Below are 18,653 nucleotides of genomic sequence, written 5' to 3'. Positions count from 1 at the left end.
TTAGAAACAATAACCCTTGGGGAATAACTATTCCGACTGTAATCATTTAAGAAAAAATAGCCTTCACTTTGCATTACTTTTGAAGCACACCTCGTTATATACTGATTTGGAAACTATTTAGTACTGATATAAAAAAAAACTATTTAGTTCCTCCCGATCATCGTCACCATCTAGATTCTAGAAAATTGTAACCAATATAGCGCCAGTGTGGGGTTGCTTATCAACCAGTATGCAATTCAGTACGAAAAGTGCAATGAATGCAGATGCCAGGGACTGATAGGAGACCCTCGGGACGGGCACTTGGTATTATCATGCCGTCAGTAGCACCCCGGACACGAGCCCGAGAGAGACTCGATTCGAAAACACATAACGCGACGTATATATAGACAGTCAGGACTGGAATCATGATGCAAAGTCAGACGACTCTAAACTGGGGTATTGCGGCGGCGGGCAGGATAACACAGGATTTCGTGACAGCACTAGCAACGGTCGAGAAGTCCAGTCATGTGGTGGTAGCCGTGGCTGATGTGGACGGTCAGCGGGCCCAGGACTTTGCGCAGCGCAATCAGATCCCTCGGCACTATGATGGTTTCGATGCCTTGGCTCTGGACCGGGAAGTCGATGTGGTGTATGTGGGCACTCTGAATCCCTATCATTACGCCGTAGTCCACCTGATGCTGGCCAGAGGGAAGCATGTGCTCTGCGAGACGCCCATGTGCCTAAGTCTGGAGCAGGCCAAGGAGTTGTATGCGCTGGCGGAGCAGAGGGGGGTGTTCCTGATGGAAGGTAAGAAATTACAATTCGCGGAAATACTTCAAACTATATATTGTGTTTCAAACCATCTTTCAGGGATGTGGTCGCGCTTCTTTCCCAGCTACGAACGCCTGAGGGAGCTCCTGAATGCTGATGTCATTGGTGAGGTGACCCAAGTGAAGATCCAGCACGGCTTCCGTTTGGCCCACATGGAGCGGGTTTGCAGTCGATCCCTGGGCGGCTCCATCCTCCTGGACATTGGCATATACGCCCTGCAACTGGGCCAGTTTGTGTTTGGGGTCTCGCCTGTGAAAATCCTGCCCAGCGGCACGCAACTCAACAAGGATCGCGTTGATGTCCAGGGCGAGTTCATGCTGGACTATGGCGATGGTAGGCGATTGGTGGCTTTGGTCACGGGACTGGAGAATCTCGAGAACGACGCCGTCATTACGGGAACCAAAGGCGAGATTAAGGTGAGCTTATCAGTTGATCCGGTCCAGCCGGATCACGGGGGATTATCAGTTTGCAGGTTCGCATCTGTCTAAGCCACACACATTGTCCGCCTTGCAGCTGTCGAACTACTGGTGCTGCACCCAGATGGCCCGCTCGAACGGCGCCCCGGAGTCCTGGCCTCTGCCGCGAGCCAAGTTCGACTTCCATTACACCAACACCTGCGGCCTGAGGTATGAGGCAGAGGAGGTGCGTCGCTGCATCGAGAAGCGCCTGCTGGAGAGCCCCAAGTTCACGCACGCCGAGAGCCTGGAGCTGATTGCCATTTGCGATGAGATGCGGCGTCAGATAGGCGTTACCTTCGAGGACTTTTAGCTTAAAAACGAGCTCATTAGATACATTTAGTTTTAAATAAAAGTGGACTTCGATATGGTGGAGTATAATTACCATAAAATCTCTTCCCTCGCCATTCAATTAGCTATGGTTGATGGTTATTTTGTATTCAATATTTATTTAAATAATTGCAATGGTTTTCAAGTTTTCTGCTTCTGTTTTTTTTTTCGATTGCATTTACATAGATATTTCTAATTGATGTTTAGATTCTGTTTTAGATTCTATTATCCGGTTGCTGCCAATTCTTTAGTCGCGGTTGGTTGGTTCATTAAGGCTAATACGCTAAGGGTCAGAAATGAGGAACTTAGTGGCTAAATGAATACTTAAAACGCAGCGAAATTTAAACTAATCCTACCGAAGGCTCAGCTACAATCGAATTTGAAAACAACTCTTGCTCTTTTAGGTAATTAGATTGGCTTTGTAACTAAATGCAAAATACAAAACACAGTAACGTTTGTTAAGCGGGTTTAAATCAGATTTTGACACACAGAGTTTTTTGAATTTAAAAAAATAATTAATTTTAGTGCTCTCAGCTAATTAAATTCAATGGAGCAACGCACAAAGTTGTTAATATAATTTTCTTCCATTTGATTTTGTTTTAAACACGATCGATCCAAAAAAAAAAAAGAGGTATAATTAGTTAGAATAGAATTTGTGTTTGCGGAAGAAACATAACTTAAGCAACAAAGTAACTAAATTACATTATGCACTTAGAGACTAATTAGAATTTAACAATAAAAATTTTTACAATACGGTTTAGAGCTCTTTTCGGGCTCCCACCGCTACTGAAGATATATTTTCCCGATTTCGGGGAGTGTTGTGTGTTTTTGATTCCTGCCCCTGATTTGCCTTCTCATCCGTCATTCGTCATCCGTGCCACGCCCATCGCCGCCTTAAATGTAATGAAGTCTTTTTGCTGTATAAAATTGCTATAAAAACTATCCCAGCATTCTCTCTCTCTCTCTTACATTGATCCTCTAGTTTCCAGCCAATCAGCCGGGTGGATCTCTTTCAAAAAATAGGACAAACACTATCGATCTAAAATTCCGGGAGATTTTGTCTTAAAAGATAATTCAATTTGAAAGCAAACTATAAACTAAATCATCAGAAATTAACTTTTAAAGAAACATAATTTGAACTCAAACTGCAAAGTAAAAAGCTTAAACAAAAAAGGAACTTTAAGTGGAAATGTTTCATTTTTAACTTAACAAATATAATTCTTTTAAATTAAATATTTTCATTCCGATATCTAAGATGCATGACAATCAAACTAAGAATCCTCAATTGATAATATTTTGTACCTACTCTTCGTTATCTTTTACGATTAAGACCCACCCACTAGCCCTGAATTCTTCTAGGTGGACTCGCCAATGGACTGATGGTGCTGATCGAGCGGCTGGCGCGGTTGTGGGGCAGATGGCGGCACCGGAGCTGTGGCCGGCAGGGGCAACGTGGTCATTGGCGGCAACTTGCTTTCCACAACTGCCACAATGGGCGCCGGCGTTACTAGAGGCGGCGGCAGGGCCTCAAAAGACATGCAACCTCGCTGCCCATCTTCCACAATGGGCGGCGTGTCAATAGAGTCGACGGTTGTCGCACCTGTGGAGGATCGCACTGCACCCCCACCACTATATTCTTCTGAGACAGCCACCAAGGCGGCGGTGGTGTTGCGGTTGTGCTGCAGCAGATCGTTGATTTGGGAGAGACGCGAGGAACTGGCGATCGGTGTGCTTAGACTGATAAAATCCGAAGGAGAAGAGGAGGAAGCGGTACCGGTGGCTGGCGAAGACGAGACAGCAGTTGATGTCGGATTACCAATGAGTCGCGACTGCGCTGGGGTCGATGCTGCGGTCATTGAAGCGGCGGTGGTCTGATAGGGAGCATTGCTGGAGGCCGTAGTGGTGGCATTTCCGAACGGCGGGGCCGAGGGTACAGCACAGGAGCTGTAGGCACAGGAGCTAACAGTTCCTGCGGCGGCAGCCACGACTCCTGCCGATGATGAATGCGATTGGTATGTGGCCGAGTAGGACGTTATCTGAATAGGATGAGAAAACAATACATTATTACAAACTCAATAGTTTCAACCGCCAATAGTGGTGGCTATGACCACAACTTTCGAATTGCACGCCTGATTAGGCCCCACGTGATGACCCACCTGAGCGCCGCCGTAGCTGAGCGACTGATACAGCTCTCCGTAGGAGGGTGTGGCATTGCTGCCACTCGCAAATAGTCCCGAGTCCAGGCTGTCCAACTGGGCGTAGGTCGCGTATCCTTGGCTCTGCGTCTGTGGCGGGGCACTTGTCCCGCTGCCAGGACTCTGCTGCTGCTGCACCTGCTGCTGGTAGTAGCTCACACTGCTCTCGGGCGTGTAGGCTGGCGAGGCGTATCCCGAACTGTAGTTCGATTGCGTTTGCAGGAAGTACGTGGATGCGGCGGTGCCTGTTCCCACGGGCGAATAGCTCATGGCCTGGTGCGTCTGCTGCTGCTGTTGTTGTTGCTGCTGGAGATGGCCTCCCTGGATGCCCTGCACCGAGCCCTGTCGCTGTTCCAAGTCCAGCCTCATTACCGTATGGATGTAGTGAGTCCGCACCCTGGTAGGATTGAATTCCACGCGTCCCACAGTGTTTCCGCAAGCTTCGCGAGTGCACCCGCAGGGGAACATGGCCCGGTCGACTTGGCATTTAATCCCGGCTTGGCTGCAGTCGCAGGTTTCCGGGTCACAGAACTCCCTGCAAGAACAGCCGCAGACCTCCCGAGAGTTCCGGATGTCCCGGCATTCGCTCTTCTCGCTGGCATCTATCTTCCGAACACCGGCTGCTTTGAGGAGAGCTCTTCTTTGTTTCGGGGTCACAGGCTGAAGGAAGCCGTTGGAGCCATCGTCCGCATCCGAGCCACTGCCCTCACTCAAGTAATCCTCTTCGGACTCCTCGCTGTCGTCGCTGCTGGACCCGCGCGCCTGCAGATCCTGATTTTGGTTACGATGTGCTCGCCGCAACTCCGCCGCATGCTCCGCGAGAGTCATGGTCTTGAAAGCTATGTGCCGGGCACCCATGCCCAGGGTGCATCCGCCAGCCGTGGGCACACAGCTGAAGCCCTGTTGCCTGGGGAAATAGTAAACCTTTACTTGATCAAAATTGATCGAGCGCTTGGCTCGCTTCTGAGACGCCACAGGTTGTGCCGACATGTCGGGCAAGTCGATGACATCGCTCTCGGTGTCCTCCAATCGCCGTTTCAGATTGGATCTTGTGGGTTTGGTTTCCTGCTTATCGCTTGGCTCCGGCTCTGGTTCCTTGTCCAGCTTGCCTTTCACCAAAGCGGACGTTTCGCTTCCTAGACCGGAGTCCGAACCGCCATCCCTTAGCTCGTCCTCCTTGGTCTTCACCTGCTTAGCGGGCTCCTGAGGTGGCGGATCGGAGCAGGTAGCTACCACTGCTCTGGGAGCTATCTCCTTTTCGTTATCCAGCTTCAGCCAAAGTAGTTCGCCACTGGTGTCAGCCTCTTCGTTGGTGGTGACCGAGGAAGAGTCCAGAATATTATCGATAGCCAGTGGGTCTTCCGAGACGGCGTCCGAAGCTATAGAAGAGTTAAGATCCGTATCGCTCAGAACAATGATCTCATTGTTCGGAAAGTTCTCGAGCTCTAGGAACTGCTCCTCGAGCTCTGGATCGGTTGGACCGTGGGCGAAGTCCGCCAGCTCGTCATCCAGCTGCTCCAGCGGCAGAGGGAGAGTAGCCATTGCCTTTGCCTTGGCCGCATGCACTTTGGTAGCATCAATTATAGAGGTCTTGATCTGTCGCTCGATGTCATCTTCGTCGTCGGCCACCAACTGTTGCTGCACAAGCAACTGCCTCTTTCCATTTCGATCTCGGTCCAGCCCCGGATCCTCGTCCTCCTGGTCCCTAATCCGGTCTTTGTCTACGCCTTCTTCGTGGGCACTTAGGCCGGTAGCTCCGGCTTCCCTCTGGCCTGCTGTGTTCGTTTGTGGACTGAACATGTTCGAGCCGCTGGCATTTTTTTGTATATACGTGAATATCTTCTTGATGGGAGTGAACATGCTAGAGTCTAAGGACCCCACACTCTGGGCCACAAACCAGGCTTTCTCCCTAGAACCTCAGAACGTTGGAAGCCATCTATGGAGAAAAGAGAAATGTGTTTCAAGAGATGAAGTTTATATAATATGGGAGGGGGGAGCAGGTAGCCACAAAGGGCTACAAATCAGGGCTGTGGGATGGAATCACCATAGCTCAGACCTTAAATTAAGGATCCTCCTTAAAATCAAAGAACTTTACACAATTTTTTCAATTTTTCACTATCCGAAAGTAGAGACAAAATCAATATTGATTAGCTTTATGCTAAACCTGCGCACCTTTGCGGTTAGCTGGCCGCCTTGAAGTTGAAGCCAGGATAATCCCGATCGTTTTTGCGAATCCTTTTCGGAATTTGCGTTGCAGCTGCGACAAAAAAAACTGCGATGCCCGTTCAAAGGTGTGCGTGAAAGGAGGCGCAGAGGCAACGATGGCAAATCGCGTTCGCGTGTGAATGTGAGTGTGTGTGCGTGAGTATGTAAGGACGCGGTTGGAATTCTAGTTTTTGTCAAACATTTTCTTAACCAATCACTGAATTGATTACGTCTATTGCTCGGCTTGTTTGCCCGAGCCTATCACTTCGATTTCAACCGTGTCTGTATTTTTAACTATTTTTTCGACTTTTCACTTGTATCTCTCCCAATGTTATTACTTCCACCAGTGTGACCCATGAGGAGATCGGTCCGAAATACGGTCTTGCGCAGAAAAATATACTAAACAATTGGCTCTTGCCAAGGGTCGCAGGTCACGCGTGTCACGCACACGTCGTAATTAGAGGAAAATTTTGTATGGAATTCTCGCCAAAAACCAAGTTTTTCTTGCTTAAATTTATTCTTTTAAATAAAGTCTTTAAGAGCTGATATAAAATACATTTAATGGCTTGGCAGTAGTACTTCTTTTTCGAATATACATATATTTAAGTTCAGTGACGTCAGTTCTGTGAAAAAATACCAAAATTTATTGTATTTTATACAATTAATATATATAACCAAAATGGTTTAACCTGCAAATAAAATATAACTTGAAACGAAATACTTCATTTGTTGAACATATCTAAACAGGAAGAAAACATCCTTTCGGCCAGGGGAAACTCTGAATCCAGAGTTGTCAGACGATTTGATTATTTTTTTTGGTATATACTAGGAAACATGACAAGAGGTTCGGCCGTGGTATTTTTGAGTGGCCCCCCCACGGTTACACTTTCAATATTTTTTATGCATAAAATTGCAAGTGCTAGAAAGTTGTAAGTTTACCGATAATACTGGAGAAATTGTCAGCAGATTGATAAATACAGCAGGAATTGAGCCTGTGGACCCCGGACACGAAAAACAAAAGCAACGCCCCAGAGCGGTGACGTCGCCCTGGAAATTGACAAAAACAAGACTTGCCAGGAAGCGAGTCAGTCAGTTGCTATCTATCTCCCTCTGCGGTCGTTCGTTTCTTCATTATTGGGGCCGTTTTGGGGACCATAACGCCCGTGAAAACGCCATTATCAACTGTCTGTAGAATCCCAAAGGATTTGAAAGTCTGTGTGCAAAGTTAAAAGTGCGTAATCGAGAGTTTTTGCGTTGTTGTTTCCCCCCATTAATTAAGAAAGTTGTGTAAAATTTTTTCTCCCCCGTCCGCCATAGTTCGAGTTAGAGAGCGAGCGCGATAGCTGGCCCTGAATTTTTGGGTGCGTTGGGGCTCGAGTGCGGGCGGTAGAGCGAGACGGCTGTATGACCTGCTCCAACTGCAGTCCACCGTGGTTCAAAGTTTACCAAAGTTGAATTAAAAAAGAAAAAAATTGCAATGCAGGTGTATGAAGGCAAAGTGGAATAACTCAGTTCAGTTTCAAACTGGCCTCTTTATCACCTCCAATAATAATGGGGCTTTAGCCGTCTGGAGGGAGCGAGGGATGCGGTTCTTTGTTCAGCTTATTTTGCGTCTTAATTAATGTGTCACAGTGGCTCTCTCAGTGTGTGTGTGTGTGTATTTATCTGCAATCCCGTTTCTTATCGTGCCAGTCGCCAAAACTCCCCCACTTTCCTCTCTTTAAACATTGCTCGGTATCCCAAATGTAAACAAAATCGCATCTTCCTGCAACCCAATCATTTTTTTTCACATATTTGTTTATTTTTCTTGCTCTTGATATTAAAACAGGAAAAGAGAATAATACGATTAAAATTATATTATTTTTTCTATCAAAATTCTATTACAAATTCAACGTATTCGAAAAGCGTGCTGAGAAAATTGCACTTGTTGACTTTTCGAGTGAGGCAATCCCACATTCCAGGGCACACAAGTACAGAAACTCAACTCTACACTGAGGGAAATATTCGTGGTGTATTCGATTGGTAGTATTCCAGCAGATAACTGCTTCATGTGCTTGTTTTTCTGGCAACTGGCGCATCTAAATAAATGGCCATTGTTGTGGGTGTGTGAATGACGCATCGTCAGCTGTTCAGAAAGAACTAAGTACGGTAATTTCCTGAACTAAACCGTACGTACGTACGTTGTTTTTTTATTTTATTGAATTTTCCGCAGACGTCCGCGAAGGCCAGAGCTTTAAACACTTTCAATTGCATTTCCAGTTCGATAAAAAGAAAAAAAAAATTTTCATTTGTGGGTGAGTTTTATCCCCACCAGCTGCTCATTACTAATGGAAAATTTTTAGGGGAAAATAAATTCAAGCTTGTTTTAATGTGATTTAAAGTGAGAACTTTTATAGCGCCGCCAAAATACGTCAGCTACAAAACAACAAAAGAAGGCAATTGTCGGTGAAATTTTTTATTGCAATTTGGAGAGCGCTTTAGAGCGAGGAGAGCAAAGTTTACCGCCCGAGTGTGTGTTTGTGTTTGTTTGTGGCTTGACAACTGAGTACTAGGGCTCCAAAGGCCTCCCCCCCACCTCCACAAAAACAATAGTAGAGAAAACAATTGTTGCCCGGTTGCATATTGCACGTTTAATGTCAAAGAGAGGCACTGCTAGCTACTCTCCTCCCTCCTGACCTGACCCCCGTTCCTTAATTTAATAATGCTGCTGCACAGCAACAACTAGTTGTAGCGGCTCTACTTTCTCCTCCATTCCTTGCGAGACGGAATGGATTTAATTTATTTTGCATTGATTTTTATCATAGCATCCGCCCTCTTTTCCTCTCCAGGGTCTCTGGTACACAGTACTCCCGCATGCTTTTTCTCAGATTCGATCAACGATCTCTTTCCATGTATTCCCACTGTACAGTCTGGCATCGATGTGTTAATTAATGGAAGAAAAAATACTCACTCTCTATGTTAGACAGAGATTTTTTAAGGTTATTTAATACTTAATGCACAGTCTCTATAGAATCGTAGCTAGAAATGAACCCTTGGGCCAACGGTGCGTATGATTCATGAAACTCCCCTCTGATAACGAGTAGAATGAGAGCCATACGCACTCTCGCTAAATATGAATATTATCCATACAGGCACATTTTTTGTTCTGTACATAAAAAATAAATATAATCCCGCCCTCGAAATAGTTTATCAGAAGGAATGTATGTACATTATCAATTGTGTAGTAGCCGCTGGCATAGTAATAAATTTTTAAACCAAATGTGATAACTTTTCCCAGACATAGACCCAGCCAGACATGAGTGTAATTTTGGGAAATTCTTATTGAAAAGATAGTTCATCTGGAATAGAGGGGAAACATACAATAATTGCGCCTAAACAACAACATTTTTAGGGCTTCTCTTTGTTTGCCAGAGTATATTTTTAGTTGCCGCTCTGTTTGTGTTTTCCACTGCCAATTAAATGGGCTTTTTGTGTTTGTGAGTGTTTGAAACTGACACGCCAGCAATTCCTTAAGCTCGATTTTTGACATTAGCCTGAAAAGTGGATGCTTGTAACTAATCTTTTAGTTAGATTTGATTATCTGGCGAGTTATCAGCGTGATAATGTTCCCAAACATCAGCAAAGATAATGCTTTCAGGGCTGACTGTGGAAATGGTATTTTAATTAGCTAATTTCTCCACATTTGGTTGCCGGTTATTCGATACTATTTGCTCTTATTTCGAGTGCCAGTATTTTATAGGGCGTATGGTTTCGTTTTCAATGGTCTTTATCGATTATCGTTTGCAGTGCCCGATGATGACACCAATTTTACGTATATTACTGCACTTATTGAATTAAATGCAACACATTTGTCGACAATTGTGAAGCTCTTACCTACCTCCTTCAAAAGTCTTGTTTACAAGCTTTAAAAACACTGAAAGTTGTAAAAAATAATAGATTTTATGTCTATTTTTAAACACTTTAATCAGGTGTCTATTTTTATTACAGCAGAGGTTATCTGTATTGACTTGCGACGATAAGAAATACAATAATTTAAAAAGAAAATTACCATTTTTTGAATTATAATGAAAATGAAATTTAATAACCTTTAACTTCTATCTGATTCCTCCATCAGATTACTCACCCACATACTCCAGCCAGCGATCTATCATACAGTCGACTCAGCCGAGGGAGTGAGAGCCAGTAACCGTCCGTAGAAACCGAAGAAGGAAACGCCAACGCATCTGTTGCCATCTCAGAGGAGGATCCGCATCCGATCTAATCCGATCCGAACATGGCAACCTCACCACGCACCGGCGGTGCCAGTGGCGCCGGCACAGCGCAGCGACCAAATGGCACCTCCCAGAATAAAAGTTGCCAATTCAAGCTGGTGCTGTTGGGCGAGTCGGCTGTTGGGAAATCCTCCCTTGTCCTGCGATTTGTCAAGGGACAGTTTCACGAGTACCAGGAGAGCACGATAGGTGCTGCCTTCCTCACACAGACCATTTGCATAGAAGACACCGTTGTCAAGTTCGAGATCTGGGATACGGCCGGACAGGAGCGGTAATTATCTCTAATTTTAGCAAATCATTTTATGGTTTGGAGATAAAGATAAAAGACATCTTTCTAAACACTATGTTTTTTGTATCTTACAGATACCATAGCTTAGCTCCTATGTACTACCGAGGAGCGCAGGCCGCCATCGTCGTCTATGATATTCAGAATCAGGACAGTTTTCAAAGGGCGAAGACTTGGGTCAAGGAACTGCATAAACAAGTAAGTGTCATCATCGCTGGCCACCTCCATTCTTCCGCTTCTGGCTGGGACTTCTGCTATCAAGGTCAATGCAATCTCGTGCAGAACGCTCCGTTATTGAATGAATGTAAATTCCAGTCATTGTTGTTGTTTATTAAGTGCCCTCGCCCCGTGGGTGCACTGAACTGAACTCAACTCCAGGCATTCCGGCATTCATTCACACCCCATTGTGTTTAATTTATTGGGCGGGGCCTTGACCAAGCAGTCAGTTCTTGTTTGTTGAATTGGAGTATGAAGTTTATGGAGTTATTATATGTATATAAATATAATATATAACAAAAAATCAACTCTTTTAAGGCCTCACCAAATATTGTTATTGCGTTGGCTGGCAACAAGGCGGATCTGTCAAACATTCGCGTCGTGGAGTTCGATGAAGCGAAGCAATACGCCGAGGAGAACGGCTTGCTGTTCATGGAAACGTCTGCGAAGACGGGCATGAACGTTAACGATATCTTCTTGGCCATTGGTAGGCTACTTAACTTGTCCGTCAAACATTGCAGAAACTTTGCTAATCACTTTCGTAATTGCAGCCAAGAAACTACCTAAGAACGATGGCGCCAACAATCAGGGAACCAGCATAAGGCCGAACGGGAACGAAACAAATCGACCGACAAACAACTGCTGCAAGTGATGTCCTTTTGTAGGTTCGTCATGCATCTAACTCTAATTTACTGATTAAATTATTAATTAATTGTTATGTATATTGCAGAAAATGAAATTTCCAACGAGAGATTTGAAAAGTTTATGCTGATAATTATGAATAAAAAAATTATTTAAAAATTTAACTGAAAAAAAAAAAAATAAGAACAGAGAATACATAAAAACCGGTTCTCTCATGGGGCAAAAACAATAATGATAGAAACCGCATAATATTAATTATAAAGTTAAAAGGAAGGAGACCGCCCGCCCCTCCCCAATACGACGGAAAGTTAGTTACATATTCTCCTCACAATATCCCTCAATATCCCCCTATCCCCCGTCCCCCATTTGACTCGATATCTGTCCAAAAACTGACACGCCCCGCAATTGAGCTACACTATCAGTATAATACCGACATAAACCATTTCAAATAATAATTAAACAAATAAAAGAAATCTTTTAGAGAAAGCGCAGAAGGTTTTTCCAAAGTTCAATGTGTCGTAGAGAGTTTTCAAAATCGCACTGTATAAAAAAAAGGAGCGAGCTAAAAATATTTGTAAAGTTTCAATTTCTTGTCAGTTTCTGAGCGAATTAAATGAAGGAAATGAATTCCAGTTGCAGTTGTTCTCAGCAGCGTTCCAAATGCAAAATGAAAAGAAAAAAACCATTAAAAAAAAAAAAATAAACAAACACCACAATGAGCAAAGTTCGGGTCAGCGGCTGAAGATCCTCGCTCGCCTCGGTATGTGGCAATGAGTGTGTCTCTCTCCGGCTCCGGGTCGGTCTACGGATAATTGGAGTCTACGGATTCGACTTAAAGTCGGGATGGGACACGTGTGATAGTTGCAATTTATATAAATTATATATACACATATGAAAATGAAAAAAACAAAAACCACAAAAACAAAAGTATGCATAATTTTTAATTTTTTTAGTTATGTATTGCGTTGAACTATTTTTCCACATTCTAGCAACGATCGAAGATTTAATGCTACTATCTTTAAACATAAATGAGAGGAAATTAAACAAGAACTATCGTAAACCATAAAATTTAAAATTACATCTAGTATGCAATTAAGCGAGAGCGAAAGAAGTAACGTGAAGTCTTAAATATAAATCTTGAATACTTTACCATAAATGCGAAATACAAAAAAAGAAACGTAAATAAAAAACCGAACAACAAAATACCATCAACTTTGTTTGAATCGTTCCAAAAAACATCTATGATTTGATCTAAAATTGTATTGCAAGCCCGAGAACTATGATCAGATCCGATGCTTATTCCTTTCCAATTTATAATTTTTATGTTGTCTGTATGTATTTAAATTTAACATTTATAAATTATAATAAATGAAAACATCGTATGTAATCATATGTATGATTCACTATACAATTGTTTGCAGTAATTCGTGTTATGGGAGACCAAGACTATATAATAATCGAATCTTTTAGGTCTTATAATGAGTAATATTGCAATATTGAGCAAGAATTTGAATCAGTCAGTTTAAGGTTAAGAGTAAAATAAATTTTTGACCACAGATGGGAGGAGCTTTTGATCACATATACACATAGATATACATTAATATAATTCAAATATTTTGAGAGAACATTACTTAAACAGAAAGTTATGACATCAAGGAGAGTTAGTGACAATTTTTATGAATCAGATGTAGTTCCAAGCGACATGTTTTTGAATATTTGAATTAATCTGGAATAAGTACTCCAATAAGATGGAGCCACTAACTGGAGAGGCGGTCTATAATTTGATTATCCTGGGGAATCGCGAGGTGGGAAAAACGTCCATATCGTGGCGGTATGTGAAGGAGGTCTTTTACAAAAACCCCCTGCCCACGGAGGGCGTGGATTTTCTAACAAAAACTATACCCGAACCCAATCTGAGAGTGAGATTAAAAATATCAGATACTTCAGGGAAAGAATGGTAAGTCCAAATAGTTAATTTTTTAGTTTTTAACTGTATCGTTTTTCTAGCTTCAGGGAAATTTTGCTGAAATCTACAAGGGTTCATGGGGCAATGCTGGTCTACGATATCCACGATCGGGAAAGCTACGATGCGGCCAAACAATGGGTTGTGAAGTTAAAAGCAAGAGTTAGCTAGTGTCTTCCGATTTGGGGTTCATTAAATAATATTTGGAATTTTCAGCAATATCCATGGATAGTTCTGGCTCTAGTGGGTAACAAGATGGATGTGCCGAAAGATAGGGTAATATCTACCGAAGAGGCGAAGCACTATGCCCAAGAAAATGGATTACTCTTTTCGGAGACATCGGCTAAGGCAGACATCAACATTACCGAATGTTTCTTGAATATTGGTTGGTTTGAAAAAAATTTAATCTTCGCATTAATCCACTATTCTTTTTATAGCAATTCGGATAAGGCAAATGGATGTCACTGCCATTCTAGAAGAATGTGATCAACGGATGAAGAATAGGAATCAAAGTTGTAGATTTCCCCGTTTTCGTTGGCTTTAATACAAAACTGTAATATGGCGGAGAATGCCAAGCCTATTTAAATTTAATATTTATGATTTCAAATAAATGAGAGCACTGTATATAATCATATATATGATTCACTGTAGAATTGTTCGTAGTAACGTACGACCTTGTTCATATAGTTACAGTTTCAGGATAAGCGAGGAGAACCCTATGTTCTTATAATGAGTAATATATCATGACCAATGTTTTTCAATCTTCCAATTGAATTAATCTTGAATCGGAGCTCCAGTAAGATGGATTTGTTAGCAGAATCATCGGTCTACAGTGTGATTATCCTGGGGAATTCCAAGGTTGGTAAAACGTCCATAGTTATGCGTTATGTGAAGGATGCCGGTCCTGAAACCCCCATGACCACAGAGGGAGTGGAATTTTTAATAAAAACCATACCAGATCTTAAAGTGAGATTAAGAATTTCGGATACTGCTGGGCATGAAAGGTAAACGCAAAAGTGATTTGATTTATTATTCTTTTATTTTATAACTATGCCATATTTCTAGATTCAAAGATATTTTGTTTAATAATTATACAAGGGTTCATGGGGCATTGCTGGTTTATGATATCCACGACCGAAAAAGCTACTATGCGGCCAAAGCATGGGTTGTGAAACTGAAAGCAAAGGTTAGCCAGTGTCCTCTGTCTGGGATCTAATAATAAATTTTTGGAATTGTTAGCTACGTTCATGGATAGTCCTGGCTTTAGTGGGCCACAAGGTAGATGAGGCGGAACATAGGGTAGTATCTACCGAAGAGGCCGAGAAGTTTTGCAAGTAAAATGGCTTACTATTTTCGGAAACATCGGCTAAGGAAGACATCAACATAACAAAATGTTTTTTGGATATGGGTTAGTCCTTGTATCAGGCAAGTTTGATCCTCCTATTAACGAACTGGTTGCATTGTTATTTTCAGCAATTGTAATTAGGATAAAGGATGTCCGTACCACGTTAGCTATTGAAAAATTATATGTAGATCGAAAAATGGATATTAAAAGAGGATATTAAATTGCTAAGGATGGATAGTGAACAAGGTAGTGACAGTCGGACTGTGGGAGAGACCCATAGAGACGACTTCTACACTGGCAAATAAAACGAGTTATCCGTTTGGTTTATTAACTTTTCTATTTTCATTTTTTGTTTTTATTAAAATTATAACTGATTAAGTTTTCTCTCGAAATAAATACATGCTTAATTTACCATCTTGGTTACAATTTTTCATTTTTCTTTGTATTGTATAAGTATTGTATATATATTTTTGTTTCTTTCTTTCTCGCTACATTGTTTTCCATTTATAAGAATAATTATATTGTGTGACTAGCATAGGTTTTCAGTATGCCAATTTTGGATTTTTTCTTCCACGTATCAGAATATTTTAGTTAGTTTTTTAAGAGAAATCAAAGAGAGCTATATGCTAACTTACTACAAGGCAACTAAATGGCTTCAATCAGGAGAGCTTTATGCTATTTAACGTACACAGACAGAGCTAATACGGGAACAATAGTTAAAATAAATAAATAAGTAACAGTAATAGTTAATTTTTAAGTTTCAAAAGTAATAAACAAAATGGCAGAAAGTTTTCAAGGGCAGTAATTGTAGATAGTTAAGTATTTAAATTTAAGACAAAATAAATTTAGTTTTGCTCGAAGAATAGAACATTTTAATGATTTTTTGTTAACAAAAGTTTGACTCAACAAAAACAATTTACATACAAACAACTTTCGAGTCGTTTCCGAGTTCGTTTTCCATTATCGTTATTCCACATGAAATATCACTTACGTAAGAGAAGTTTATATCTGTATCTGGTTTTTGGTAATTTCTAGATTTAGATCCTAGGCTACAATTTTGTCTCAAGAGTTTGTCCTTCTTTTGTATTAATTTTCGTATTGTTTTGATGAATCAATAAATTTATTTTCTTTTTGTCTCCTCGGTTTAAGTCTAAATTTGGGTTTTCCTTCGTTTTTCATTTATTTCTATAAAATTTACAAAATTACGTTCCATTTCTTGTCTTTATTTTCGATAGCTTTGCCCCAAAACTTTGTGTATATATTGATTTCTAGAAGGGACAATTCCCTCCTACTTTTTCTATATAAACTCGCTTATCACTTAGGCTTACAAGTATTTATCTTTTTATTTATTTTTTAAGTTTTTTTTTTGCTTCTAAAGATTCTCCAACCGGATTCTTGATAAGTCACAATATTTGAATGTTTTACAGAATCGCTTCGATATTACCGATTTTTGATTTAGCTTTATTTATTTTTTATACATTTAAAGGGGCTCATCACCGTGCAAATCACAGGATCCAATATTCTCGCCCTGGTATGCCGAGAAGTCGCTAATTATGGCTTTCGGTTCGGCGCCAAATTGAATGTCCTGCAGGCATCCTTTGAAGGGTTCGTAGAAACGGCCCTGCGTGCGTCTGCTTACCGAGTCCAAGTTAGGAAAGCCGCCTGTTTAGAAGAAAAAAATTAGAAATATTTATTAATATTTAAGTTATTTAATTAGTATATTTAAGTTTAACATTTAATGTTTTTTAATTCAATTTAAATTATTGTCTAGTGTTGGATAAGGCTTGACGGAACTGTTACCAACAGAGTGTTAACATTACAGGGTTTAAACGTCGTTTTGTGTTGTTACCGGTAATATTTTCTTTTTTTATGTAGTTTTTTTGATTTGATGGGGTTTTTAAACTAGGTTTTACTTAATTTAATTTTCTGATTTCCGGTTCCCCCTAAAGGTAACTTAACATGCTCTGTAAGCCGGCTGTAACAGCTGTTTTATGCCATCGAGTTGGCAGCCCAGCTTTAGCTGTATTTCCTTCTCCCTCTCACTTTCAGTATTTATTCGTAGCATTCAACAAGTGGTTTTCGTTTACTGTCTAGTTTTCAGATATTTTTTGTATTCTAAATATTTTTTGTGCTTTAGTGAGTGGAATTAGTGCATCAAAGTGTTAATTAAAGTCATTGAGGTGAGTGAATAATTTTTATAATTTTTCTGTTTAATTTTTAACGGGCTCCTTGTTTGTTTACTTTTTTCGTATAAGAGCAGATACAGTATCTTGTATCTTACAGATTGTCTTATTATGTATTTCGTAGAATACAGTTTTTATCCAAGATAATCTTATCCGGAAAAGGAGTTTTTTTGAAAATAACACAGTTTCCAAAGTAGTTCTGAAAAAATTTGTATAAAAAATTTTAAGACTTACCCAAATAAAAGACATCCTCGTAGCTAATTGTTGGCTCTTTGCTGGAATTCTTGCGTCTGGACAATATTGTGGTTGTTCTTGTGGGTGTCGTTGTAGTCGCTGCTAGCGAGGGCCTACTGTTCTCCGGCAATCGTTCCGTGAAGATCACCTCGCCGTCCAGCTGGAGCTCCAGTCGCGTCCGGTCTAGCAGGACACTAGTCCAGTGCCAGGCTCCGTCGGAAATGAAGCCACTGGCCGGAGCTCTCACCGTATCGTTGATGCTTCCCAGCAAATTGCTGGCCAACTTGAGGTGACCAGCCTCCAGGCCCAGACCCAGGAATTTATTCCTCTCGTGCTCGCTCCAAAACAGCAGTCCGTCCGGTTCGATGGTGGAGAAATTCAGCGATACTTGGATGGCTTCGCGGGGGCGTACATAGAGGGAGGGGCCGCGCCTCTTGTCTTTCATGGGGATTCGCGGCGGCGGCAAGATCAGGTAACTGTTGCCACGGAAGCTCGGCGTAGTCGGTTTGCTCATGGCTGCATATGAAAAAAAAATAGAAAAATATTTAGAGTAAGGGGGTTGGGCAGGGGGTGGTGTTGCATTAAACATATTGCATGCGATACATAATTAAATTACAGCATCAGCTTGCCGCAGCAACTGCATTGTTGTTCGTCTTTGTCTTTTGTTTCGCTTTTGAATCTTCATCTTCATCTTTAGACCCTGATCTCGTTTATATAGGCTTGCCTATTATTTCTACTTAGAGTGGATTATCTTTTTCAGCAATTCGCTATAATTTAGGCAGTTCTAGTCATATTGTCTAAAATCTAAGCTTTTAGATCTTGTATTTAACATTATTTGGCAATAGATATATTCATATATGTGCTTAAATTTTTACGAAGAAACCATTAGTTTTCTCTCTGTGTACTAGCCCATTCCATTACTTTTCTTTTTCTTCACTTGTCCATATTTTTTTTTCAATTTCTAAATTACTTGCTTTCCAGTTTTGTATCGTTATTCGTCATGAATCATCTTCAGAACCTGAACTTCAAGCGAAGATTAATCTTTATTATCATGCGGTTATTAATTTTCTCTACACTTCCTCTCACTTTTTTCTATTCAATGTGCTAAGGCCCCTGATCTTGATATTGAGTTTTGCCTTTTCCGGGAACACATGCATTTCTAGCACTCATCACTTTCCCAGTTTTCCCCTTTGGATTTTCCCCATTTTCTTTGATTTTTAATTTTAGAGCTTGCCACTTGCAAGCTTTTGTGTGGCAGTGTGTTTGTATTTTCTAGTGGCATGTTAATTCACAATTTGCTAATAAGTGAAAGGCCGGCAGCTGGATCGGCAAACGCATAACATCCGATGGATAAACAAATAACAAAAAAAAAACATCTGCCGATTTCATATCATGATATAAAGCTGGTTTTGCAGATATTTGATTGATGTTTCAGTTGGTGTCATTATTATTTTGAATAATGCATTTGTGGGGATGGCAATAAAAGATAAAAATTGCTGATTAGCTAATTGCAATTGT

General features: G+C 41.2%; 6 protein-coding genes and 1 pseudogene across 8 annotated transcripts in view; 5 read left to right on the top strand and 2 right to left on the bottom strand.

Moving 5' to 3' along the window:
- Positions 1–255: 255 nt before the first annotated feature.
- On the top strand, positions 256–2,392 carry LOC6498092 (trans-1,2-dihydrobenzene-1,2-diol dehydrogenase). The gene is made up of 3 exons (XM_001962029.4): positions 256–786; positions 850–1,226; positions 1,324–2,392. Exons 1-3 carry the CDS (start codon positions 405–407, stop codon positions 1,576–1,578), a joined length of 1,014 nt encoding a protein of 337 aa, XP_001962065.2. The 5' UTR covers positions 256–404; the 3' UTR covers positions 1,579–2,392.
- On the bottom strand, positions 2,233–6,389 carry LOC6497442. Its single transcript, XM_001962030.4, has 3 exons — positions 5,963–6,389; positions 3,752–5,726; positions 2,233–3,631 (listed from the first exon to the last, which is right to left on the bottom strand). Exons 2-3 carry the CDS (start codon positions 5,648–5,650, stop codon positions 2,951–2,953), a joined length of 2,580 nt encoding a protein of 859 aa, XP_001962066.1. The 5' UTR covers positions 5,651–5,726; positions 5,963–6,389; the 3' UTR covers positions 2,233–2,950.
- A 411-nt stretch (positions 6,390–6,800) lies between these two features.
- LOC6498093 (ras-related protein Rab-5B) lies at positions 6,801–11,607 on the top strand. Of its 3 annotated transcripts, XM_044716573.1 has the most exons (7): positions 7,764–8,143; positions 8,208–8,289; positions 10,110–10,537; positions 10,630–10,750; positions 11,087–11,255; positions 11,320–11,433; positions 11,499–11,607. In XM_044716573.1, exons 3-6 carry the CDS (start codon positions 10,269–10,271, stop codon positions 11,418–11,420), a joined length of 660 nt encoding a protein of 219 aa, XP_044572508.1. In that variant the 5' UTR covers positions 7,764–8,143; positions 8,208–8,289; positions 10,110–10,268; the 3' UTR covers positions 11,421–11,433; positions 11,499–11,607. The 3 variants fall into 3 exon arrangements, with proteins under 3 accessions (XP_014761979.1, XP_001962067.1, XP_044572508.1); XM_014906493.3 differs by lacking the exons at positions 7,764–8,143; positions 8,208–8,289 and adding an exon at positions 6,801–6,924; XM_001962031.4 differs by lacking the exons at positions 7,764–8,143; positions 8,208–8,289 and adding an exon at positions 6,944–7,226.
- A 1,203-nt stretch (positions 11,608–12,810) lies between these two features.
- LOC26513957 (ras-related protein Rab-5A) lies at positions 12,811–14,051 on the top strand. The gene is made up of 4 exons (XM_014906793.3): positions 12,811–13,367; positions 13,418–13,535; positions 13,590–13,758; positions 13,811–14,051. The coding sequence occupies exons 1-4, from the start codon at positions 13,159–13,161 to the stop codon at positions 13,915–13,917; spliced, it is 603 nt and encodes a 200-aa protein (XP_014762279.1). The 5' UTR covers positions 12,811–13,158; the 3' UTR covers positions 13,918–14,051.
- A 72-nt stretch (positions 14,052–14,123) lies between these two features.
- LOC116654910 lies at positions 14,124–15,822 on the top strand (annotated as a pseudogene).
- Positions 15,823–16,087: 265 nt separating this feature from the next.
- LOC6497441 (protein eyes shut) overlaps positions 16,088–18,653 on the bottom strand; it is a 49,820-nt gene continuing 47,254 nt past the window's right edge. The window contains exons 13-14 of the mRNA XM_014906221.3: positions 17,136–17,651; positions 16,088–16,380 (exon numbers count right to left, since the gene is read on the bottom strand). Of these exons, the coding sequence (XP_014761707.1) occupies positions 16,199–16,380; positions 17,136–17,651 (698 nt within the window). The 3' untranslated portion in view covers positions 16,088–16,198. The remainder of the gene's footprint in view (positions 16,381–17,135; positions 17,652–18,653) is intronic.
- Positions 16,743–18,653, top strand: part of LOC6498094 (MKRN2 opposite strand protein) — a 51,829-nt gene continuing 49,918 nt past the window's right edge. The window contains exon 1 of the mRNA XM_014906494.3: positions 16,743–16,898. The gene's annotated coding sequence lies outside the window, so the exon portion shown is untranslated. The remainder of the gene's footprint in view (positions 16,899–18,653) is intronic.

Source organism: Drosophila ananassae, chromosome 3R, assembly GCF_017639315.1.
Source record: "Drosophila ananassae strain 14024-0371.13 chromosome 3R, ASM1763931v2, whole genome shotgun sequence".
NCBI lineage: Eukaryota > Metazoa > Arthropoda > Insecta > Diptera > Drosophilidae > Drosophila > Drosophila ananassae.
The sequence above is the reverse complement of the archived record's forward strand: the minus strand, read 5'-3'. Positions and strand labels throughout refer to the sequence as shown.